Raw genomic sequence first — 26,652 nt, forward strand, 5'->3', positions numbered from 1 at the left:
TTAATATTAGCAAAACATAGTTTTGGCAAGTAATTTAGGACATCTACTTTGTGCATGAAACATGTAATCTTTCCAAAAAATTGTTTACAGATAGATTGTTTCAATTTTAATTGACTATATTGCAATCAGAAGTTTAAAGTCAGGGTCAGAAGTTTAAATACACTTAAGTTAACTGTGCCTTTAAGCAGCTTGTAAAATTCCAGAAAATGATGTCAAGCTTTTAGACAATTCGCTAATTAGTGACAGGAGGTGTACTGAATTGGAGATGTACCTGTGGATGTATCTTAAGGCCTACCTTCAAACTCCGTGCCTCTTTGCTTGACAACATGGAAAATCAAAAGCAATCAGCCAAAAAATTGTGGATGTCCATAAGTCTGGATCATCCTTGGGAGACTGAAGGTACCACGTTCATCTGTACAACAATAGTATGCAAGTATAAACACCATGGGACCATACAGACATCATACCACTCAGGAAGGAGACACATTCCGACTCCTAGAGATTAATGTATTTGGTGCGAAAAGTGCAAATCAATCCCAGAGCAACAGCAAAGGACATTGTGAAGATGCTGGAGGAAACTGGTAGACAAGTATCTATATCCACAGTAAATCGAGTCCTATATCGACATAATCTGAAAGGCTGCACAGCAAGGAAGAAGCCACTCCTACAAAACCACCATAAAAAAGACAGACTACAGTTTGCAAGTGCACATGGGGACAAAGATCTTACTTTTTGGAGAAATGTCCTCTGGTCTGATGAAACAACAATTGAGATGTTTGGCCATAATTACCATTATGTTTGGAAGAAAAAGGGTGAGGCTTGCAAGCTGAAGAACACCATACCAACCATGAAGCATGGGGGTGGCAGCAACATGTTTGGGGGTGCTTTGCAGCAGGAGGGACTGGTGCACTTCACAAAATAGATGGCAACATGAGAAAGGTAAATGATGTGGATATATTGAAGCAACATCTAAGACATCAGCCAGGAAGTTAAAGCTCTGTCATAAATGGACAATGACCCCAAGCAAACCTCCAAATTTGTGGCAAGGTATTGGAGTGGCCATCACAAAGCCCTGACCTCAGTCCGATAGAAAATGTGTGGGCAGAACTGAAAAAGCATGTGCGAGCGAGGAGGCCTACAAACCTGACACTAGTTCTGTCTGGAGGAATGGGCCAAAATTCCAGCAACTTGTGAAAAGCTTCTGGAAGGCTACCCAAAACGTTTAACCCAAGTTAAACAATTTAAAGGCAATGCTACTAAACACTAACCGAGTGTATGTAAACTTCTGACCCTCTGGGAATGTGATGAAAGATAATAAAAGCTGAAATAAATAATTCTCTCTACTATTATTCTGACATTTCACATTCTTAAAATAAATTAGTTATCCTAACTGACCAAAGACAGGGAATGTTTATATGTATTTGGCTAAGGTGTATGTAAACTTCTGACGTTTACATACTTTTTTTTTTTATTTGTATTATTATTATTATTTTTTATTGCATTGTGTGATTGTTTACTTGTTTAATTTTTCCCTTCCAAATTTTTCCATATTTTAGCCGTCGTGGAACAGGGCTAATGGAGGATGATGAGGAACCTATTGTGGAAGATGTGATGATGTCATCAGAAGGCCGGATTGAGGATCTCAATGAAGGCATGGACTTTGACACCATGGATATTGATCTGGTAAGAAGCTTAAGCTAAAATAATTTGACTTTCACAAAAAAAGTTATTCAGTGTCTGTTGTCTGTATAGGTATGCAACATATAACTCATATTTTGGTCTTCAGGGCTTTGCTTTTGTTTAAATGAAAATTCCAATTATGCCATTTTTATTTTCAATTGGGCATGATCCATATCTACTACTATTTTCTGACCAATCTCTTCAGAAAAACTATAAAGTGGCTGTTTTCATAGATTAAATTCACCTTATTGAAAATCTAATTTTTGTCTGCTCTTTTGAACATTGTAGCCCCCATCAAAGAATCGACGAGAGCGATCAGAACTGAAGCCTGACTTTTTCGACCCTGCCTCCATCATGGATGAGTCTGTAAGAAGCACTCATTTCCTGGGTTATGATGCTTTTCAGCGGTAATGGGGACTGGTTCACTCCACCTCTAAGGACGTGAAAGAGAGATCACCACTAGATGGCACTATCAGGAGTGATTTCAGTGTTGTTGAATTGCCCTTCTGCAAAAAAAAAAAAAAAAAAGCAGGAGAGAGGGAGAGCATCTCACTGTAATAAATACTAATCAGACTCATCTGGACTGATGATTAAATTAAACGCTTGTTTGGTAACACTAAACATTGAACAGAATTTGAACATTTTCTCTTGTAGGTCCTGGGAGTGCCTATGTTTTAAGATTATAATTGGAGGAGTGTGAAGAAAAGAGACCTTTTGTGTGAATTCAGATTGATTCTCTAAAGAGAATTAAATTTAATGGAGTGATTGGCATCCAAATCGGCTCGTACTATTGACACTTAAAACGGAAAGGAAAAAGGAGCAATTTTAAAGTCTTGTCTTAAAAAGCATTTTGTGGGCTTTCCCTGATCATGCAAAAAGTGAAGGTAGATACTGAACGAAGTGGAATCTCAGACTGTTTTCAGCCATACAATGTTGAACATCATCATGTTTGAAACATATGTAAGATCTCTTAGAGTTGTGTTATTTCTTGAAACCGGGGGTGAATGCATCTTTTTTTAACTTAAAGACAACTTTATGTATAGCCCTTTTGTAATAGTGAGTAATCTGGTGTAAAGTAGTAATTTATAAGCAGTTTTTTTGCTCATCATAATGAGTATTGATATATTTTATTGTTATCTCATGAGATGTAAATTGGATGAAAATCTCCAGGTCTTTATATCTAGTATTTTTCATTTTCTTTTCCTCCTACTGTAAAGATCATAAAATACAATACAAAGCTTAAATTGAAACACTCTGAGTCCGATTTATTACTGCCTTTGGTGCATGTGTAAATTTTGGAGCAATTTCAGTGGCATGCTCTGTGATTGGTTAATGCTAAATACCTCAACCACTCAATGGCCCTGTTACTCTTTTTGCGCCAGTAAAACAACAGTTTTGATGTGCCAACTGCCCTATTAAATTAGGCGTTTAGACTCCCAGTCTCTCTCTGGAGATGCACTGAAAGAAGTAATGGATAATTATTTTTCCGCTGAGTCACAAGGCGTATCCAAAGATTAGATGTGCTCACTTGTCCCTCTAAAATCTAAGATCAAGCAAAGAAGAGGAAATCTCTCCAGTAGTGCCATTGTGTTGTCTCTAACTGAAACAGAATTAGTGTAGTTTGTCTGGAGATTTTCTTCTCCTTAATTAGAGCTATGTAGACATCTACATTTAAATAAAGTTATATATAAATATATAAATTGGTGCTGATTTTATAACTGTGCTTTTAGTTTTGTTTCCCCCTTATTTTTAAAACCTCAATTTAGAGTTCAAAGGTTATGGAAATGTATAAGAACATGTCTAAACATGAATGTGTGTAGCCATGCAGCAAGCAATGTTTTGAGATATTTTTTTTTTTTTTTTTTTTTGCGTGTGTGTTTTGATTTTTATTGTTTCTTTGTCAGTCTTAAAGAGTTTTTAGATTTTCACCTTTTTTCTTTATTGTAAATGAGTTTCAGCTATACATTCAGCTCTTTTCCCCCTCCCCCCGTATGAAATATTTGAAATGTAACATAACATCCTATGAGTTCATAAATGTTACGGCATTGCTTTCGGCAGCTCTATGAAGCTTGACTAATACATTATTACGTTAACTTATATTAAAGACGTACATTTTGTCTGGGTTATACTTTTTAATCATTCCATGCCTTGGCCTTAAGACATCCTTGTTTTAAAAAAGGTGGTTGTCAAAACACAAATCTTCCTTTTTTTTATGTATGTGTTACATGTGGATTTCCTTTTCATCAGAAAAGGGATGATATATTTCTGAAGTGGCATGAGTGTGATTATTTAAAAGATGGTGTGCAGACAGATTTTGAATTTTAAGTAAATTCTGTTGAGCTAAAACTGTCTTCTGTTCCTCACCACTACATTTAATAAAACTGCTGAATAGATTGTGTAAATATACATGCATTTAAACGTAAAGCGTAATTTTCTAGTGCTTTTTTCTGTTAACATTTAAAACTTATCACTTTACCCTGTTCAGAGGTATAAACCCATACATAACCGTTTCCTTGTCCTCTGTTATCCACTGTAATGTTTCTGGTTTGTATCTGTCTGGAGACAGTACGTTTTTGAATAAAAGTAAACAAATCTTTTTGGTGTTTGTGTGATTTGATCTGCAGGGTGTAATTTGAAATTAGTGTTTCCTTTTTATTTAAATTTTGTTATGCTGATAACATGTTACAAAATGTATGACTGCTTTCCAGAATCATATTTAAAAATACATTTACCCAAATTTGACTGTAGAATCATTACCACTTTTATAAAAACTTGGTGTAATAGTATAGTTACTATTGTTACCACAATTAAGCTGATAACTGTATTAGCCACGGCTGACATCAAAAATAAAAATACAAGAAATGGAAGAAAAAAAAAAGAGCCAAAGATATTGCTCTGAAGGGTATTTCAGATTTACATATTATATGTTTACAGTATTGGCAATAGTTAGAATAACTAATATTGTAGTGGAATATTGGTTGCCATTATATATTTTGTCAGGGCACATAAGGTTAAGTTGAATAGTGTCAAACCTCTTGTATGAACAAATTGTCGGGAAAAATCCTGTTATTGCACAAAAACCTATAGAAATTAGTTTTTTACAAAAGTGATGACACAAATTATCACATTTTTATATATAAGAAAAAATATTTAATAATATGGCTGTAATTTGTGTTATGAAAATATATTATTTTATAATGATAAGAGTATTGAAAATATGGAATACATTTTAACCTTATCGTTATATTAGTTCAGGTTTAACCAGAAGCCTGTTTTCTCTGTGTGTATATATATATATATATATATATATGTGTGTGTGTGTGTGTGTGTGTGTGTGTGTGTGTGTGTGTATACCCCGACTATGTACTTTTGTAATATTTTGAGCACAAACAAAATCAGGGAAAGAATTCGTTAACAGTCATGACGTACAATGACATATCGATTCTGGTTGGTTGAAATTTCTGTTTGACGCATTTCTTGCAATTTTATTGGCCAAAACAATTTCATTGCTGTGATTGGGCGGGGCTACTATTTTTAAAATTTCAGCGGCTGTGAAGGAGTTGTCGACGCTCGAGTGCAGTGTAGTTTTTAAAATTTTTGTATAACTTTTTTCACGCTAGGACTTACGACATCTTACCAGTAATGTCTTTCTCAAGAGCACCATTAAAGAGGTTCAACGAGCAAGTTGGTAAGTTTCACGCTTTTAAAAGCTGTAGCGTGTATGAATACAAATGTTATGTTCTTTATGCACAGATTAATGGGTAAAACTAACGATTAAAGTCATCTTAATGTCAGGCTTTTTGTTATATCTGACTCTCAAAAACACCTTTTTTTCTCCATATAGTCATAACAATTAATGGAAATAAGACATATGTTTCAATTTAGACTTGATCTGAAGGAATTTGCATGTCCGCATCAACTACATTTCAGATCATCTATCACTGTTCATCTGTCTCTGATCATATTGAGAATACTGATTGATCATTGATTTTATCTTCAGGTTGTGCCCCTCCGCCTGGTACTTATGATGTGAAGTCTGGAGAACTGAAGGGAGCTGTTTCATTTCACAAAGCTGAGCGCTTCAGAGCAGCTACCAAAGGTGAGATTATATATATTTAAAAAGAAAGAATTATATATATATATATATATAAAATTTTTTATTTTTTTTTTAAATCTTTGGGTAAATGATTGGGTAGATGCTTTGCATCTAAGAATAGTCTTAACTGACTGCTGTCTTAAGTTGTTTTTCTTTTGAATGCTCATCAGCAGGGTTACCTGCACAATCCCCATCAAAAGAAGTACCAATGTCTCCAGTACGCAGGACTATGTCTGTTGATGGTTTGGTAAGAGTTGTGAACACCCCTAAAGCTACATATTAAAGCTATGAAATAACATGCATGGAAGAATTGGTATTATGTAGTGACCATAAAATCAGAGATACCTTCCAACTTTTTCAAAGTAGCCACCATTTCCCTAGATTATAACTCTGCACACTTTGGGTATTCTCTCAACCAACTTCACGAAGTGTCCACTTCCAGGGATGCTTTTTAAACTGTATTGGAGTTACCATGTGTAATGGGCTCTTGTTGGCTGCCTTTTGTTCACTATCCAATCCAATGCATACATTTCAGTGAAAAGTGAAATTGATTATAAAAAAAAAAAATTTGCTCAAAAAGATACATACTTATGCATTGGATTAATTACTTTTATTTGTGCCTACAAAATTAATTTCAAAGCTCTTTAGATCAAAAGGATTTGGAGATCATGAGAAACACAAATTAATTAAATTTAAACTTTTGACTGTTAGTGTATTGGTTTATAGATGGCCACTTGGTGCAGAACCTGATTTATCCTTTCCTTTCACAGGCTGATGGATTTAGTTCCAAAAAGGATAAAAGTGCACTCAAACTTGAGATGAAACATCAGAGACTACTAGAGAAAGAGGTATTTTTTGATTTCATGCAAGTTCTGAAGGTATATCTTCAAGTATATTACCTACAGTTTTACTTTAGTTGACTCTTGTCTCTGTGGGTAAAAGTGTTAAGGTAGAATGTAACACATCCTCTGGTCATTTTTGGCTTGATCAATTTCTTTAACTTAGACTGTAACAGCTAATGCTCGGCCATAGATCTGTTCTTTGGTGCAGCAGAGAGGAGAACAGGACCGTATGCTGCAGACCCTGGAGGAAGAGCTGAAGAAGCTGGAGTCTAAATTACTAGCAGCTGTCAGAGAGAAGACTGGCATTGCTGCCAATGTGGCTTCTCTTGAGAGGCAGCTGGCAGAGTTAAAGAAGGCTAATGAGTTCTTTAAGACCAAGGTGAGCGGACATTTTGTATCGTGGTGATTTTTACACTGTGTTTCATCAGTGATGTGTTTAGTGTAGGCTACTGTTTTATGGCACATTGAGTGGTTTACAGAAGAACGTCTTGTCATATTTGCTGCCGTTTTTTCTTTTTTTGATAGGTCTCTGCTGATACCACCAAGAAGAAAATCAATGCTATTACCATGGAGCTCATTGAGGCTAAAAATAAATTGGATACCAAAGACAAGGCAAGTCATCTCAATTACCTTAGACTTGCATGAGGTGAATTTGTGGATCTCTTTGTGTTTGTAAATGTAATCACCTTTTGTGTCTTTTTCAAGGAGCTGAGCTTCCTACAGATCAGCTCAGATGGTAAAGTGAAGGTCTTGGAAACTGATCTGGAGACTGCCAGAACCACTTTTAAGGTTCTCCAGGAGAGGAACAAGGATCTTGGTAAGTGTCCCTTGATGAACCATAAATATACACTCAAAAAGCTCTTTTATTAGGAACACTATGGTCCTAATAACCTGCCCGATGTGGCCTTCTGCTGTAAAAAGTCCATCCGCCTCAGGGTTCGACGATACTATTGTTACTACAGTTGTACAGAGGGGTTATCTGGGTTAACGTATCTGCATGATTTTATGCACTGAACTGCTGCCACACATTTGGCTGAATAGATAATCGCATAAGGTGTAGAGTAGGGTTGCAGTGGTATGCCGATTTCACGGTATGAAAATGGACTGTTATCATACCATGTAATTTGCTTATCTATGGTATTGAGAAAAAAAATGCAACAGGACGGAGAATCTCACCTGCGTGTTTGCATCTCCTTTCCTCGACTGCCTGTCTGACTCGTCAACTTGCGCCACACACATGCAGCGGAGAAAATGTCAGAGAGAAGCAATGCAAGGGGGGTCTGACATAAGTGTGTGTGTGAGCAGTGTTTCTCAACTGGTGGGTCGCAGGTCTATTCGGACTGTCACGGAGAGCAGGGAAAGAACAATGCCATGGACTGCCCAAGTGATCGCCTATTTAGGATTGACGAGGCAGATTTAATGACAGTTGCAATCAGCTAAAGGCTTCTCATCTGCACTTTTGCAGATAAACTGTAATGGAACCAGCTCACGATCATGATCTGCGCTTTTTGCGCGTGCAACGACCGGGCTTCCCTCGATATTGCGGTGCACAGACCTCAAAACTGATGTTACCAATTTCAATTCTAGTGAGACTTTTCTAGTTTAAAGTGTTACGGAGGAAATCAAGTTGAAACCGCCCTGACATGCCAGAGAAACACTTCTATGCGGTTTTAATTTAATTTAATTTCATTATACATCACCTTTACAAAATTGTTTCACGATTTTACATGAGTAAAAGTAAGTGTTATAGTTTCATATGAAATCATTTAAAGGTAGAATCTATTAGACCTCATTTTATATCAACAGTGGCAGTTTCAGCTTGTATTTTTTCATAAATACTATAATTTGTTATTACTATTATTCAAGATAGCGACACTGACCTAACAATAGTAATGATGAGCCTTTCCTCCTGTGTAATATGTGTGTTCTGTTTGAAATTAGGAAACAAACGGGATAATAATTGGCTCATATATGTAAATATGCTCTTCAATTTTTAAAAGCTGGAGAGAACTTCCTGTCGCTTTTATTGTTGACGTCAACAACAAAAATGTCACGATGCATATCCTTGTACTTAAACCATGAACAAAACTATGGTAATGTGACCCAAGATACATTTAAATATTTTTTTTAAGTCTTTACTATGGTGGGTCGCCACTTGAGTTTCAATGTTAAATCTGGTCCTGAAGCAAAACCAGTTGAGAACCACTGAGTTCAAGATACAGACAGGAGCAGTCTGGCTGCGCTGTCGCGCACCTACAATATATGTTAACTGTTAATAATCATAGGACATTACTTTAAAGCTCACACAGTGGATTTTATTTTTCATTTAGTAGTTACTTTAATATGTAAACTAACATAAGTTAGTTATATAACGTGTTATTAGTTATATGCTATTTTTATAATTTGGTTTATTATAATTATTTTACTTTATTTTCAAAAGGGAGACTTTTTTTTTTTTTTTTTTTACACATACTTCCATTTAAATTCCGTTTCAAGTATAATAGTGTTGTTCAACCAAAAAAAATAAAAAATCCCTTCTGTTTTCACTCCTTTAAGGGTTAGTGTAACTGCTAATAATAATCGTGTATTACCATGAAACTGTGATATTTTTTTGAGTCTGTTATCATACCATGAAAATCTCATACCGTTGCAAACCTAGTGTAGAGGTGTTCAGGAGGTTTGTTTCAATGAAGCAGAAAAAAAACTATTCAGGAATTCATTGGGTCACTCAAAAGACAATGTATGGCATTTTAGTGTTCTATTTTTGTGGTGTAATAAATGTTTTTGATTGTTATATAGGAGAGATTCTCCCTTGTGGTTTACAGACATTTTAATTGGTTTGACTGAATTATTAAGAAGAACCGACAGCCATAAACGGCTAAACTCTGCTTGTTGTGCCTAACAATACACCTTAGAGTCCTTTCTTGTCTTGACCAGTGTGGTACATGTTCCACCCTGTATTTTTGAATTACTCCTTGTTTTGATGTTCTCATGTGAATGACCTAAAGCAGTCTTGTTCACTAAAATCCACACTGATATATCTACTAAGCTATAGCAAAATCTCTACCCATTGATACATTTTCAGTTGCAATATATTGTCCCACCGCCCAACAGTTTTGCTGATTTGTTTTTTTTAACATTGTTTTTCAGAGGAGCTTCATCAAGAGACAAAAACCCAGAACGAACAACTTGAAAATGAAATGGATAAATTGCATGGTTTGTTTGTATGGTAACATCTGTGTTTGTTATATGATGCCATTTTGATTGGCTACATCTCACTTTTATCTGTCTTCTATGTATTAAGCCATAATCCAGGAGTTGAGAGAGGAGATCAAGGCACTGCAGAGTTACCTGGACTCTGCAAATGAAGAGCTTCAGGTATGGGTTTTGATTAACAGGATTTAACTTTCTTAAGCCATTTGACATTTACTCACCGCTTGGGCGGAATCATCAGTTTTTGAAGTGCTGCTTGGTTGGAGATAAGCTGTCTGTTTCACTCTCCAATGTCATAGGATTTGCGGATTAAGCTACAGGACAAATCCACTATGGAGCGTCGTGTCTCTGATGCTCAAGAGAACCTCAGGTTAGAACTGTGCATTTTCATATCAATGTCACTGTAGCAGCATCAGTGTTCTTGTTCTTATGTTTGTACCTGATCTGTTTAGTGATGTTGAGCAGAAGTTAGAGAAATGTACTGGGGAACTGAACGACTGTCAGGAGGTGCTGAAGGTAAAGGAAGAGGAGCTCCAGAAGTGTCAGCAAGAACTGCAGGACTCCCAGAAGGCTCTTGAGGAGAAGGAGAGAGAGATGGAGTGCCATGTGAATGAGTTGCATTCCTCTCAGTCCACATTGAAAGAGCTGGAAGAGCAGCTACAGCAGGGAGCTCAGGATCTCAAGGATTCACAGAGCTTAGTACGGCAGCAAGAGCAAGAGCTGGCACGTGTGAAGGAGATCCTGAGGAGAACCGAGGAGGAGCTGGATCAGCGTGTGGCACTGCTGGGCGAACGCTGCTTGGTGCTGGAGGATGAAAGAGGTGAAGAAGATTTGGTAAAAAAAAAAGCTGCATGACTTCAGGTTTTACTTTAGAATTTGATTAAAATGAAGGCAGATGAGATGCACATAATTAACATTTTTTTTGTCTACTTTCGATTAACACTATTGATTCCAGCAAATGTAACAGAAAAACAAAATATATATAACTTTTTACCCCATTATTCCCTTTAACTCCCTGTGGTTAAAGCTAAAGTACACACACAAAGATCCTATATATACACACAAACACACACACACACAGGTGCATCTCAAAAAATTTGAATATCGTGGAAAAGTTCAAAAAGTGGAACTTTCATATATTCTACATTCATTACACATCAATTGAAAATATTTTGAGCCTTTTTTTGTTTTAATCTTGATTATTATGGCTTACAGCTGTAATAATCAAAATCCAGTATCTCAAAATATTAGAATAAAGAATTTATAATACAGAAATTCCGACCTTCTGAAAAGTATGTTCATTTATGCACTCAATACTTGGTCGGGGCTCCTTTTCTTCCTGAATCAACTTTTTCTACGATATTCACATTTTTTGAGCTGCACCTGTATATGTTAGAAATAAACGCATTTCAAAATATAAATCCCTCTATTGCCCCTCCCGAGAGCCTTCCAAAAATGTCAAATAGCTGCCCCATTTCCTGTTTTTTTTTTACCCCCTGGATGCCTAGCCTTTTATCTGACATTTCTTCAAATGCCGCCACCCTGACCATCTCCTGAAATTAGGGCGCTCCAGCCTACCTCCATCCAAAAAAGAATGATCTGTCTGCTGATCTTAACACTGACTAGAACCAAATTTCTTAGGTATGTATCCCCTAAAATAGAGTCTGGGGTAAAATTAAATTTGAGTGCCCAATAAAACTGAACCCTCAACCAAAATTCTTGGATCTTTACACACCACCAAAAAACATGGATTGTTTCCCCATCTTCTGATTGGCATTGCCAGCAGGTGGGTGTGTCTTTTGTCCAGTTGTGTCCAATAGAATTGATGTAAATTCTTGAATTGCATAAGGTGCACCCTTGCACCTCTAGATGCAGACTTTATGTTTTTTAGAATCCTAGCCCACACTCCTTCCTCCAAAACCAAGTTTAAATCTTTCTCCCATAATCTCTTAAGAGAAGTTAAAGCTCAATTTTCCCCCAGACTCTGAATTAGCAGGGAGTAATACACTGATGCCTTATGACCTTTCCAAAGTCAGTAATCACCACTCCCAGAGTGTCTGCCGCTTTAGTGGGGTGTATGCTACTCCCAAATAATAGTAGAGAGTAGGGTTGCAGTGGTATACCGGTTTCACGGTATACCACGGTTTGAAAATTGACATCATACCATGTACATTTGCTTATCTACGGTATTGAGAAAAAAATGCAACCAGACGGAGAATATCCTATGCGTGTGCGCTTCTACTTTATTCCTTGTCTGCCTGTCAACTTGCGACAAATCTGCACGCGAGCGCATCTGAGAAAATGTCTGAGAGGGGGTCTGACATGAGTGTGTGTTAAAGCAGTGTTTCTCAACTGGTCTATTTGGACTGGGTCACGGACAGCAGGGAAAGAGCAATGGCATGGTTCTCCCATTGAAGATATGTCTACGGCCGCCCATGGTATAGACAATTTAGGACTGCCGACGTAGATTTAATGATAATCTCGCAAAGAGCTAAAGCAGACATGGGCAACATACGGCCCGCGGGCTGGAATAGGCTCATTTATCGTAAAAGTGTTTTTATTTTTCATTGAATATTTCAGTTAACTTGCATTGGGACGTAACGCGTCTCCACAAGCGTATAACATGCTCAAGGTTGCCAGATAAGAGATGAAACGCATCCAGTTTGAGATTTATACTTGCATAAATTGGAAATATTCCGCCTAATGTTTTACTTATTTTGTGCAATCTGGCAACCATGCACGTCTCGATTTTCCCCTTTTGAACAAACTTAGCGATCTGTAGTGCAATATTCTGCTCAAGGAAAAGTGTTATACGGCTACTCTGTGTCCATTCTTGAGGCTGCTTGTGATGTTTGATGCTACTAATTTGCAGGTAAACCTTCTCAGTGATTAAATTAAATATAAAAGTAGATCTCAGCATCATTGACATGCAAGCAAAAGCAAGCCAGAGACGAACATGTAAATGTATTTTGTTATTTGTGCAATTTAGAAACATTGAAGTCCCTTCGCGCCTGTATGTTAATATAACTCTTTTGCAGTAATCATTTATCATAGTCATGCAGTTGTGTTATTCAGTTGTGTGCTGAAAATTCATCCATCGAGGATACCCGCATCATGACTCTTAGCATGTAAACGAGTAAAGTTTCAAGATGTGTTTCAGCTTGATTAACTTATTATTACTATTATTTAAGACTAGCACACTGACCTAACCATGGTAATGAGGAGCCTTTCCTTCTGTGTAATATGTGTATAAATATGTAATATTAGGTAACAAACAGTATAATAATGGGCTCCTATAAGTAAATATGCTCTTCGATTTTTAAAAGGGGGAGAGAAAACTCCTGTAGATTTTGACATCAACAAAAATAATGTCACTTGATGCATGTACTTGTACTGGAAAACCATGAACAAAACTATGCAACATAAAATGAAATGCAACCCAGGATACATTAAATACAGGTTATGTTTAATCTATGGCAGGTCGACACTTGATGTCCAATGTAAAATCTTTCCTGAAGCAAAACCAGTTGAGAACCACAGAGTTAAAGTTACAGAGGAGCAGTACATGTTAACTGTTTATAATCATAGGATATTACTTCAAAAGCTCACGCAGCTGATGTTATTTTTCATTTAGTTAATTTAACATGCTATGATGACATGTAAACTAACATGCTTAATTTGTATAACATGTTATAGTTGCATGATATTTTTTTTATCATGTTATAATTATGTTTATTATAATTCGGTTTGCTTTTTCTTATTTTTTATTTATTTTTGCAAAAGAGAGACTTTTTACACATGTACAAGAGTGGATGCCGCATCATTCTTAAGTGTAACACATACGTCAATAAAATAAATGGTTTCAAGTTTCAATTATAATAGTGTTTGGTAAAAAATAAATAAAATAACCTTTCTGTTTTCTCTAATACTAGTAATTGGGTAATACCGTGATATTTTCTGAGACTGTTATCATACCGTGAAAATCAAATACCGTTGCAACCCTAGTACAGAGCATGTGGCACAGTTGTAAATACCTAAAGAACTGAGACCTGGGAATCCCAAAATGTTGAACCATATTTTCAAAGGATCTCAACACTCCACTCATATAGGTTACCGATCTTATTAATCTTCCTCATAATTCACTCTGTCCAGCTGAAAGGGGCCTTATCGATACATAATTTTGGGTTTAGCCATATGCTTGAAGCAACGTTTAAATAAATGTCAGAATTAAACATTCTGGACACTTTTGTCCATACCGTATTCAAATGCGAGATAACAGGGTGTAACTTCTCCGGTTAGTTTGATAGAAAGGCTTTGCAATGGTGTGATTGGGTAAGAACTTCCTGTTCAATACAAAACCAGGGAGGGGCTCTCTCGGGTGGAAGCGACCAATGAGGCAAATGTCTGAGACGGAATGCATAAAATCTTGGGTAGGCCTAGCCCACCTTTGTCAATCAGCCTATGTAACTTACTGAAGTGTAATCTTGGATGTTTACCATTCCAAATGAAGGACTTAGCTATGCTATTAAATTGCTTGAAATAAGAGAGGGGGACATCTATAGGGAGTGATTGTAGGTAGTTGAATTTTGGAATACAAATCATTTTAATATCATTAACTTTCCCAGTCATAGATAAATGTAATAAGCCCACCTGCCCACATTGCTCAAACCTTTTTTTAACAAAATTAACTCTAAATCACACAAATTTGCTGGGAATAAAATACCCAAATATGTTTGGGCCACTGGAAGGCGCCCAGCTGATAAGCTGTTACTGGACAGATGCTGTCAGAGCCAAAGCTTTGGATTTTGACCAATTCACTCTAACCTGAGAATTTAGAAAAGGAATGAATAAATCTGTGGAGGCAAGGCATAAATCTAGTAGGGTCGGAGACAAATAATAATACATTGTCTGCATAATATAAAAGCTTATGCACCACACCACCCGCTACCACCCCTGGAAAATCATTCTCCTTTCTTATTGTGGCTGCTAATGGTTCCAGGGCAAGACAGAACAATAAGGGGGAAAGAGGGCAACCCTGCCAGGTGCTCCTTTCCAGAGTAAAATGATCTGAAATTAATAAATTTTTTTAACTGCCTCTACCGGTTGTCTATAAAGTATCTTAATCCACCCAATAAAAGTATTTCAGAACCTGTACATTTCCAAAATCTTAAAAAGATAATCCCATTCGACCATATCAAATGCTTTTTCGGCGTCAAGCGAGATGGCAGTGACCAGAGTCTGATCGTTTGCCACTGCCCACATGACATTAATGAAATGCCAAATGTTATCAGAAGAGTTACAGCCCCGAATAAAACCAACCTGATCTAGATGTCGTAAGAGATATCATAACTTTACTCAATCGGGTTGCCAAAATGTTTGAAAATATTTTAACGTTTATCTGGGTCAGGGAAATTTAACTAACTCTCACTCACTTTTTAAGAATCAAACTGATCCAGGCTTGTGTCATGGTTGGCGGAATCTTTGCTTTTATTGATTCTGTATAAACTTCTAGCAAAAGTGGAGCCAGTTCTGTAGCATACAATCTAAATAATTCAGTGGCAAAGCCATCTGGCCCCGTAGCCTTGTCTGTAGGGAAGGCCTTAATTACCTCACCATCTTAGAATCAAGATAATTTATTTTACTCCGATGACAGTTTAGGAAGTTCTAATGGTTCCACAAAGTTTCTAATATCCTCTTCTGTAGACTAAGATGTTGAACTATAAAGATCAAGATCGAATTCTTTAAAAGCATTATTAATATCAGTGGCCAAAGTAAATATTTCTCCACCAGCATATTTCACTGAGGGAATTTTAGAAAATTTAGTTTTATATATAGCCAAAAGCTTCCCTGCTTTGTCCCCTGACTCAAAGTATGACTGTTTTGTCCCAAATAGCCAAAACTCCACCTTGTACGACAAAATAGTATTATATCTGTATTTCAGTCATGTCAATTCTAGAGGAATTAGAAACATTCTGTGTTTCAGCTCTGCTTTGGCACTTTTAATATTCCCTCCAATTCCACAAATTCTTGTGCTTTGAATCTTTTGGTGAATGCGGCATACTGTATGCTGCTGAACTGCCTTAAGTGCCTCCCAAGCCACGCCCACAGAGGATACTGAGAGCCAGTTGGTTTCCATATAGACATTGATTTCAGCCTTTAACATTTGTTGGAATTCAGGATTTTTCAAAAGGGATACATTTAAAGCCCCAACTATATGATTTCCTTTTCATATATGGCAACATCTCTAAACACAAAGGTGGTGATCTGAGACTAAAATGTTTCCAATAGAGCAATCAACAACAGAATAAATTATGAAAAATGTATAGTCCCTACCAGATGGTTTCAAAAGTCTCCAAATATCTGTAAGACCCAAGATTTTTATGCATCAAAAGATTGAAGTCTCCTCCCAATATTATATCATGAGGGGTGCAAGCGGCTTGCAAATATAAGATCTTAAAAAGCCCTGATCATCAATGTTAAGTTCATAAATATTAGCCAAAATAAGACTGCCCCTGAATTTCAGCTAAAACTATAATGACTGTTCCTAATTTATCTTTAATCTGTTTGAGACATTTGAATTGTAGATGTTTATTTATCAATGTAATGACTCCCCTGCTCTTACTAGAGCCAGCACTAAAGAAAACATGCCCACCCCATATCATCCCAAATTTTTCAGCTTTCTGCGGAGAAAGATGCATTTTATTTTTATTTTTTAAGAAACGCTATCATATTTCTTATGCTTAAGAGAAATAGCCTTCTTTTTATGAGGTGCCCCAACCCAGACATTCCACTCATTAACTTTTGACATATAAGAAAAAATAGATTGAGTATAAAAAACAAGATTATAAAGACCTCATTCCAACATTAGTGTGACAATCAAAACCCGAACATCCCCCAGAACCAAACAAAGAAAATTGTGTGCATTAACCCTGCGCACAACAATGTCAACTGGCGTCCGTCCCTCCAGACTCAAACGGTCCATTCACGCCTACGTGAACCCGTGACTACTTTGCAGTCGGATTGCTGAAGTCTGGTGTTTCTATACAAATTTTGCGAGATATAGATTATATTTTGCCGTGTAATTCTAAAACAATCACCTGCCAATAGATAGAATAAGCACAAAGAGTGTGTAGCCTCATCCATAAACCTGACCTGAAGGTGTGAAACAAATGTTCAGTGAGCAGGTCCACTTTGCTGCAACGTGTGTATAACAAGATGACTTCATTGACATAGCAAAAAATACTCCACAAAACAAATTCCAGCCGCTAGGTGGAAACAGCACAAAAGAATTGCGCAGATTTCTCAAACAGTCAAACGAATGTTCAGTGAGCTGGTCCACTCGGCTGCAACATGAGTGCAAACAAATGACTTAATCACTCCAATGTCTTTGCAAGAAGTTCTCCACAAAACTCCACTCGGCTGCAATGTGAGTTCAACAAGATTAGTTACTCAATCCATTGACTTTATGAAGTGTACAGCAAGCGATGTCCATGTCCGATACTCGCATGGCGTCGCACATAATTAATTATTATATTTTGTGTATATTACTTATTTGGGCACAACCTTTTTGATTGTGCAGCCAGGACACAGGAGGAGGGTCTGCAAAGGGTACAAGAGCTCAAGGCAGAGATCAACTTGTTGGAGGAGAGCAGGAAGACTGAGGAGGAGGCACATGAAAAACTGAAGGAGGAACATTCTGCGCTGACCAAACAACTGGAGGAAGAGATGGTATGTAGAGAAGAATGTCAGATAAAGGTGCCATGTATACCTGGTATAAATATTCATCTCAAATGCAGTCACTTATGACTTCTGATCAGATTGCAATACTTAATGTTAATAGAGCCAAATATTAACTGGGCCAAAGTAAAAGGGAAAAAAAAAAAAGTTTTTCACTGACTATAGTACAGATCCCAACACAAAAATCACTTGTGAATCATTTGTCATTTAGTTTATATAATTATGCGGTTTTATTTTCCTATACTATGCAAATGTGTACCATGAAAAGGTGCCTTTACATAGACTTTAAGCATGCCACTTTTGAATTGATGCCTTTTATCTTCAGAAAAAGAATGATTAATGAATATCCATAAAACACAATCCGCATCTCTTGATTTATAACTGCAAGAGTGGGACACTTAAGGTGTCTGTCAGAACTCTGTAGTCTCTCAATCAGTAAGTCATAGTCACCCTGATCGACTTTATATGGATTAGCCTAATGTCTCTTAAGCTCCTCTAATGTGTATTGCTGTAGGCTCATAGCAGCTCCCTGGCCAGCATGCTTGAGCGCCTGAAAGATGAGACTGAGGCAGAAAGGAGACAGCTGGGTGAGGAACTGGAGGGTGCACTTGAGGAGCTGTCGGAGCTGGAGAAGCAGGAGCAGTACAGCGAGGAGGCCATCGTGAAGCTCACGCAGGAGAACTACACACTGGAGCAAGAACTAAAGAAGACCTGTGCTGAGCTGGAGGGGTGAGAACCACACAATCCCCTAACTGAGCGGAGCGGTATCATGGCTTTGTTGGAAACTGACCATTATCAGTGTCTCCTTCAACAGGAAGTGTGTTGAGATGCAAGCCTTGGAAGAAACTCATGTGACTGCAATGAATAAACTAGAAGAGGATCATAACCGCTGTCTTGCCAGGCTGGGAGACTTGTCCACAGACCTTGAGAGGTAACAACCTTTCACCTTTTTACATTCAGCAGCAGCTATCTGAAACCTGATTTATCATTGTGCGACTTAAGGTTTTCACGCAAGTTTGCAATCATTGATCCACTTGCTTTAATTACCTGCTCTGTATCTCTGGATTGCACCAAAATTCATGCAGTCTTCCCTCAATATTGTGGTGCAGACCACAAAACTGATGTGACCCATTTGAATTCTAGTGAGATTTCTAGTGTAAAGCGCTGTTGACGCATCGAAAGTCTTAAATTTTCTAGAGCCCTTCAAGTGCCAAAGCTCCTAGTAAATAAACAGACATGAAAGGCAAACATGAACAACCCATTTATAATGATTCTACACCAACATGCGTAAATACGGGTCTGAATTTGCAGGCTTGTATACTGTACATGTGCACCACAGCACCGCTAATGAAATTAATGATTCTATTTTTTGTGTGTGTGTGTGTGTGTGCTCATTCTAAATATGCAGAAATGCTGTCATCTCTCACGTTGTATTATGTTAACCTGTCATGGCCATAATAATTTGATAATATGCAAAAGTTGTGGGAAAAACAGAACCTGGAGCTTGTTGCAGTGAAAGTCCATGTTATGCACTATGGGGCATATTACAGAAAGCTCTTAACTAGAGATAAGATACAAGTTTATAAGATAATAATCCTAAATCAAGGATGTTTTCTGTAATACACCCCTAGGCGAGTATGTAATTGATATAGTTCTGTTGAGTTATAATAACTGAAACAGGGTGGGAAATTAACATTTTTGCCCACCAGCCACAGTGGCTGGTGGATACCCAATTTTACCAGCCACTTATATTTTTTACTAGCCACTTGGAGGACTTGGATGAGACCATCAATATCCTTTTGCTGATATTAAGGCATTTTAGATTAGAGGTTGATCAATAGTGTTTTTTGCAGCTACCGATAACTAAGGTGGTGGAAAAGGCAGATAACCGATTAATTGTACATGTTTGTATTTTTGAGAGAATTTTATGCATGGTTATTTTACAGTTTATTTTTTAATATTAGTTAAGTCTGTATGACCATAAATGGAGTATTTAAGTGTATTTTGCTGCTATTTGAAAAAAATCCAGCAAAACGCGCCAGCGCGTTTGCCGACGAGGGTTAACTCGATAATAAAGCTCGATAATAAAGCAAATACAGATAGGGTTGGAGATGAAAAGTTTAACTGACACGCAATCGAGCTCCGGGGCACCCACGGTAGGCTATCGGCTCCTATCCTCGCGGCCAGGGTGGGAAATTAGCACCCGCCACCAGCCAATGGCGGGTACTTTTTCAAAGTGGTGCGTGACTTTGCCTTGTATACCAGCCACAGTGGCGGGTAGATTGTAAAACATATTTTTATTGGTTACTACTTAAAACATTCCTTGTAATGGATTGGACAGCTTTTGTCAAAGAATGCTGTTGCTAAGTAACAATAATGCACTTTTGTCGAGTAACTAATTTGATTGGTTTTCAGCGCTGTGCGTCACGGACATAGCGCACGGACACGGCGCTGAACGGACCGTGACACATATAGCTGAGCTGAGGTAGGCCTAAATACAGTACAGACGAAAGGAAAATTAAAAAAATGTGGCGACATATACCCGGTGTTAAGAGGCCCGCCGCGGAGTCAGCAGTAGCTGTACAAACTGTTGAGGGCGAAGTGAAGGTACTTTTCGAACAAGTGGCGCATTGATGACGAAGGGAAAACGAGGGAATGGTTAGCCTACCTTCCCGTCGAACAGTCCATGCACTGTACTTACTGTCGAACCTATGCGTCGTCCGAAAATGCAAACAATTCGTTCGTTAGAGGAACAACTAACCTTAAAATAGTCAATAAAAGAGCACGAGTCATCCAAGTCTCATATCAAGTGCACTGCCATACAGCTTACTGAAATAATATCAAATTAATCTAAATTGAATCTAATTAAAATCTAATTAAGAAATATCAGTGCTGATACCTAGCCCTACTGTCCATAGACAAAGTGTTGAGTAACCCTGAATGTTTCTATAACTACAACAAACCATTAATGTGGCCTTCAGATTTCTCATTGAATCTTTTACTTTTAAATTCCAACAGCACCAGACAGGCTTTGGGAAAGCAGAAAGATCAGGCCGAGGCTCAAACTCTTCAGCTGGAGGAAAAAGTAAACAAACTCAACCTACAGTTGCAAGAGGATCAGCAGAAGCTCATAAACTACCAGCAAATCCAGGAGAAACCGCGAGAGGAGTATACTAGGTAAGTATCCTTCTTCACAGCTCTATACTTCCAAATACCAAAAGTATATCTCGTCTTTCTTTTTGCAAAAAAGACTATTCAGCTATCCTTCACAAATGACTTTCACTTCGATGACAATTGAGTTAAAGATAATTAAAGGGATAATTTACAGTCAGCCAGTCGTTATCTTGAAATAAACCCAGCCAGTGTATCATCCTGTACTAACTGGACAATTTCCCACTTATATGGCTACTGTACAAATAAATAGACATTAAAAAATTCAAATCAATCAATACTTCACGTGATGCGAGAGACCAGCACAGTTAGTGTAGTGCTTCTTATGTGACAATATTTGACTGCAGAATGCTGCTACTGTCTAAGCAGAATCAAGTATTTAAGAGAGCCTTGTGCAGTTGTGTTCTGTTAATAAACAGATTTATATATCCTGAAGGAAATGCTGGTGCCTGAAACAAGAAAAAGAATTCCTGGTTTGAGATGTCTTTTTAAAATGGAATAATTAAAAAAAAATCCTTATTCATTGATCACTGTGTAAGCATATAGGCAGGGTCGCCACATCATTTTGCCTATGGCACTAGTCAGTTTGAAGAAGTATGTATCACATTGTATTGTGTTAAAGGATGCTTTTAGAAGTTCAGACTAAACTGGCTCAGAGAGAGGAAGAGTTGAAGCAATCAGCAGAGACTCAAAGTGAGGAGCTGAGTCGCCTGCAGGCCGAGGTGGAGCAGGAGAGGAGAGAGAGGGAGTGTGCTCAAACCCAACTGCAGAGAGAACAGAAGAGGAGTGAGTCAGTGGAAGGCCATTCTGTGGAAGCCAGCAGGCTGCGGGGCCTCGTTGATGATCTGCAGGCGGAGGTTTCGGAGCTGCACAAGCAGGTGGGCGAGGAAAGAGCTACTGCTCAATGTCACGCTGCAGATTGGAAGCAGGAGAGACAACAGCTATGCAGACAGATGGAGAAAGAGAGACAGGACTTACAGAAACAACTTTTAGAGGCACAGCTGCAGAGGTGAGAAAGTCAACTAGACTGTCTCTAGTCTGAGATGGTGTCCTGGTGTGCCCTCATTAAGTCTGAAATGCATTAAGCACGTTCATATCAGCATATGTGTTTTTTGTTGTATTTAATAAGCCTTGTCATCTATGTTTTCACTCACAGCACATGTAACACTGAGACACTGGAGCACTGGAGAAACTTGTATGAAGAGCTCTATGCTAAAGTTAAACCATTTCAGGTATGCAAAGCTTTCATTTATAGAGTTATAAGTTTTGTTTCCATGCTCCCCCCGCGGTCCATTTCTATTTTTGCACCAAAAACTGTCACTTAAAAATCATAAAGGTTCAGTAGCAAAAACAGTGTATAAATCTATGTAAATGCACTCTTTGCGTGTGAAAAGGGTAAGCGCTCTGCAGGTATATTTTGTGTTTGGCAATCCTTCAATAGCATTCTCTTTGCAAAGCCTGCATTACATTTGTGACATGTTCACAAAACCGTCCACACTGAGATGAGCCACACAGACTGTTAATGCCAGACTGAAGTGCTCCAGAAACTTCTAAATAAACTGCTTAAATAACTGTTTAAAATATCAAGGAAAATTAGATTTCTTATCATCCAACCTTATTTAACAGTTCTTTTTGTTACTGCTGCCAACCTTTCTATATTTTTACAAGAGTGGAGTCTTGGCAGATATTTTGGAGGTTGAAAAGTGCTAGAAGTACAGGTGTTTCTCTAATTTATCTGTTTACTTTGGAACTCAGGAACAGCTAAACAGCTTTGCAGCAGAGAGGAACGCCTTGCTGAATGAGAAGGGTGCCACGCAGGCTGAGTTGAACAAGTTAGCCGATGCATATGCCAATCTGATGGGCCATCAAAACCAGCGACAGAAGATAAGACATCTGGTCAAACTCAAAGAGGAGAACTTGGAGCTCAAACAAGTAAGGCTTGTATATCTGTGCAAGTCCGCATTGTAGTGTACTGTAACTCAATGTTGTCTTTATTCATCCTTTAGAATATTCAGTAGTGTTAGACAGAAGTACCCAAGTGCATAGACATGACCACAATGTTTGATCAAGGAAAAACAATAACTGTGTGATCTTCGACACATGCAACTGATGGAATGGAACAGAATGCCACAGTGCCCGGCAAAGTACAGGTTTGGTTAATTTCTTTTTTCATGGCCACGTCATATTAACTCATGGGAACTTGATATGTTGTGGCCACTAGATATTATGTTGAGCAATTGACATCCTGCTCTCATAGCCATGACTTTTAATTAAGGGGTAACGGCATCCTTTACTCATGGCCACGACTTTGTATGTTATGGGAATGACATCCTTTTCATGACTTTATGCTGATGTAAAGGTTTTTAAAAAAGACATATATGACTGCGTCAGGAACAAACAGCAAAAATGGCAGTGACTAATAAAATAACATTTTATTTTGAATTAGGAATGACATACAAAGACAGTGTGGTGGCTGGCATTAAGACATGGTTGCATTATAAGTGAAAGGCATCAAAAACACTTACTGAAAGTTAATGGGCTTTGCAGAAGAAAATTTGCAAGTTTGATTGAAACTGTCAGATTGATCATTGATCAGTTAAACGGTCCCGGACGCCTCCACGGATAACGCTGGATACTCAAAATGTTTAGAAAACGGTATGAAAAGAACATACAAGTCACAAAGTCGTGACCATGAGATAAGGATATTTTTTCCTCAACATAATATCTAGATATGTCATATCACCACAAGTTAATATGATGTGGCCATAACAAAACTAATTTAACCAAACCCGTCCCTTCCTGAGAACCCTAGAATGCGGTTATCTTGAGTCATATTTATTGTAACTATTATTAATTTCAGATGATGTCCGCTGCTCATGGTGCAAAACACTGAAAAAAAACGTAGACTTGATGCAATACCCAAAAATGACCATCTGATGCACGTGAAAGTAATTAAAATTAAAAATATTTGTCGGAACATGCCTCATGGCTCCCCATCCTCCAAATAACCCAAATTCACATTCCCAGTTTTCAGTTTGTTGTTGTTGCTGCATAGCTGACCACCATGTCCATGTTTGTAAATGTTTGTTTCTGCAGGAGATGTCCAAGCTCAGAGCTCAGGTTGGGAAACAAAAGCAAGAGCTGGATCGGCTCAAGCCCAGCCAGGTGCCACGTAGATTCGACCCCAGCAAGGCTTTTAAACATGAACACAAAGAAAACCAGCAGCCCACCTCAGCTCTTACACAGAGTGAGTTACTCAAACACTATAACACCATGTCCTTACCAGACACAATGTAATAGGATTCCAGCAACAAGCTTTGTCTGTCCACACTGAACACGAAAACGCTGTGCGTCACGACACACTCGCAGCTAATCATAACATGCTTTGTTTAATGTAGAAGTGGGATTTTGGACCAATGAGATTTAATGGCGAGCAGAAATAACCGGTGCGACCAATGTCCTGTTGCTTGTTTCAAATCACTTTAGAACATACTGCATCATTTTTCTTGAATGCTCTCTTTAAATTGCATTTAATTGACATCTAATTTACCCTTCTTTTTTTTTTTGTTCAAAGGCAACAAGAAATTGCATTAAACTTCGTTTGGGGAGTGACGCTGGTCTATGGAAGACTGTTCAAGGGTTTTTATTTTAAGCTTATCATGAACACTGACGGTAAAGTCCAGCACACACATGTCTTGACTGTGTCTTAGAATGTGGCTCTTATTTATGTATGTTTTATTTATGCGTTTGTGGATATAATACAGTGACCGTAAGGCTAAACCAGTGCACACGTGCTTTCTTGCCATTGATATTATGTGACTTGAAGTTATTACACTCTTAATTAAGAAATAAAATATCTGTGGTCCAACAAACCTTAGTCCATGTTTAAAGAACTGTTCAGTTGAATTTATTAATCTTGGTCTGAAAATCTATTTGTGGGTGTAATGACAGCATGTTGTTGTTGTTGTTGTTGTAAATTTGATTAATTTTCCTTTTTTTTTCTGTCATTAGGGACCACAACAGAAAAAAAAATTAAACCGCTTGCATTTTATACATTTTTCAAAAACAAAAAAATAAACTTGAATATTTGATTGCAACTTTAAAACCAGTTTGGTTCTCATTTTTTGTCATTTTGATTTCATGCCACCATTTAACACTTAAGGCATTTCATTTTAGCATTATTGTTATCCATTTCTTTTTAGTGTGAGAGGTATAAACCAAGACTTTTCCAGCAGAGGGTGCTAGAACACCACACAAGAAACCCGAGTGTTTTTTTTTTCAATTGAATCCTCCTTTTGTAAGATCTTATAAAATACAAGCAAGAAAGAACACTATTTTCTTGCACTTAATAATTCTTTATTAGTCAAATCTTTACCATCCACGTAGCGATGATGCTTGTTCATAAAGCGAGCTTCAGCTACAGTAGTCCTCCAGGTGGTAGATTGTGCAGAGCCTGTGACAACACCGTTCCACAATCCCTCTCCATCTTCATCACCTTCTCTATTAATGGCTCAGCCTCCACAACATCATATTACGCTAGATTTGAGAGCAAAACTGGGAGGGGATGTATAATAAATCATGATCAGATTTGATGCTCTTATTACACTACCAGATAAATGTTGGACCACCATGAAATTTTCTTACATTTTAATCTAAAGGCTTAAGCTTTAATGCTTCAAATCAGTTTTGGCAGAAAATATGTTAGACTGGATTGTAAAGGCAAATCATGGGAACTCTTTCAATTCTGTTTATAACCATCCCAGCTGGATAACTCCCAACATGATCAAGCTAAATATATGTTCGTTTTTTTATTTGACTGAACATATTGGGCATTACATAATTCCCGTACTCCGATTTGTTTTCATAGTTTTGAGTTATCATTCATTCTAAGGTATGGAAAACGGTAATAATAAAGAACAAGTGTCTAAAGTTTTGACTGATATGTGTGTGTGTACATACAGTATGAACAGATAATCCTCACCCAGCAATGCCTCCAGGTCTCTCTAGCTTCTGTTGGAGTAAAAGAAGCCTCTAGGCCTGCAGATTAGGTAAACTGTATGCATCAGGTTGGAGCCACACAGTTGCCATGATGGGGTTGTGAGTGATCCAGGCAGGGAGGCCAGCAGCAGGATCATTGCTGCTGCCTGTAGTTACAGGATCATGATGTGCAGAAGCTCTGGACACAGGCTTGTACAAACTACCCGAAATACTGCAGAAGTGTAGAGGCAAATAAATTATATGTATGAGAAGAGTGAATATTTGATAATCTGTTTAATTATAGCCTGCTCTGTACATAAATGCATTTTAGTTAAGTTAGATTAATGTCAAGTTGTAAAACATGTAAAGATTTGGTTGTTTGGACCATTTTGGCAAGCCTGAAGAGGAACTAAGGTATGTTTGGTTTCGCACTTAATTTCCCTGATAGAGCACAATTAATTAGGAGTGGTCTGGATTGGGACAGAATTCGACCCCTTATATATCCTCCTGTTTGCCAGGGCCCTTGCTCTTGATGGCATCAGCGGAATAACAAAAGTTCCCATGTAATATGACTCCTTATGTATGTCATCTTGCTAAGAAGTATTAGGCCATTAGATAATTGTAATGGGTTTTATACGGTTCAGATTAAAAGTACAGGTCAGGAGTGTATCTCAGTTCAAAAGTATAATTTATCTTGCTGAATTATTTATTCATGAGTGTTTTGATAAAAAGTGGTTACTAACTAAATCAGCCAACAGGATACTGATCCTTGTAGACCAATGAGAGCAGGGAGTAGTTTTCAGAAGTGTTAGATTTATGAGGAACTATGATGAGAGTGGGATTTGTGAAAGGAGAGAGACAGGCGAGTGGTCTGGAGGTGTCTAAAACAGCACAGGGGCTTCTGAAAAAGAGACTCCTGAGGGGAAAGTGAATTTG

General features: G+C 37.7%; 2 protein-coding genes across 4 annotated transcripts in view; both read left to right on the forward strand.

Moving 5' to 3' along the window:
* The window catches only part of LOC127663439 (cohesin subunit SA-2), a 43,547-nt gene extending 39,271 nt beyond the window's left edge, over positions 1-4,276 (forward strand). The window contains exons 32-33 of the mRNA XM_052155040.1: positions 1,557-1,683; positions 1,969-4,276. Of these exons, the coding sequence (XP_052011000.1) occupies positions 1,557-1,683; positions 1,969-2,091 (250 nt within the window). The 3' untranslated portion in view covers positions 2,092-4,276. The remainder of the gene's footprint in view (positions 1-1,556; positions 1,684-1,968) is intronic.
* A 960-nt stretch (positions 4,277-5,236) lies between these two features.
* On the forward strand, positions 5,237-24,889 carry LOC127617120 (hyaluronan mediated motility receptor-like). 3 transcript variants are annotated; one of them, XM_052089021.1, is made up of 20 exons: positions 5,237-5,368; positions 5,681-5,779; positions 5,947-6,023; positions 6,547-6,624; positions 6,809-6,997; positions 7,144-7,230; positions 7,324-7,435; positions 9,769-9,834; positions 9,923-9,996; positions 10,131-10,201; positions 10,284-10,651; positions 17,411-17,559; positions 18,083-18,297; positions 18,383-18,499; positions 20,587-20,745; positions 21,362-21,748; positions 21,896-21,971; positions 22,495-22,671; positions 23,836-23,986; positions 24,314-24,889. In XM_052089021.1, the coding sequence occupies exons 1-20, from the start codon at positions 5,323-5,325 to the stop codon at positions 24,331-24,333; spliced, it is 2,718 nt and encodes a 905-aa protein (XP_051944981.1). In that variant the 5' UTR covers positions 5,237-5,322; the 3' UTR covers positions 24,334-24,889. The 3 variants fall into 3 exon arrangements, with proteins under 3 accessions (XP_051944981.1, XP_051944982.1, XP_051944983.1); XM_052089022.1 differs by having other exon boundaries at positions 5,950-6,023; XM_052089023.1 differs by lacking the exons at positions 5,237-5,368; positions 5,681-5,779; positions 5,947-6,023 and having other exon boundaries at positions 6,573-6,624; positions 6,782-6,997.
* Positions 24,890-26,652: the final 1,763 nt, after the last annotated feature.

The sequence above is a fragment of the Xyrauchen texanus genome, chromosome 23 (assembly GCF_025860055.1).
Source record: "Xyrauchen texanus isolate HMW12.3.18 chromosome 23, RBS_HiC_50CHRs, whole genome shotgun sequence".
NCBI lineage: Eukaryota > Metazoa > Chordata > Actinopteri > Cypriniformes > Catostomidae > Xyrauchen > Xyrauchen texanus.

Coding starts and splice junctions, on each gene's coding strand:
- LOC127617120 (XM_052089021.1), top strand. CDS start 5,323: ATGTCTTTCTCAAGAGCACCATTAAAGAGGTTCAACGAGCAAGTTG. Junction 9,997..10,130: donor CTGCAAATGAAGAGCTTCAG/GTATGGGTTTTG, acceptor CCAATGTCATAG/GATTTGCGGATTAAGCTACA. Junction 20,746..21,361: donor CCGCGAGAGGAGTATACTAG/GTAAGTATCCTT, acceptor ATTGTGTTAAAG/GATGCTTTTAGAAGTTCAGA.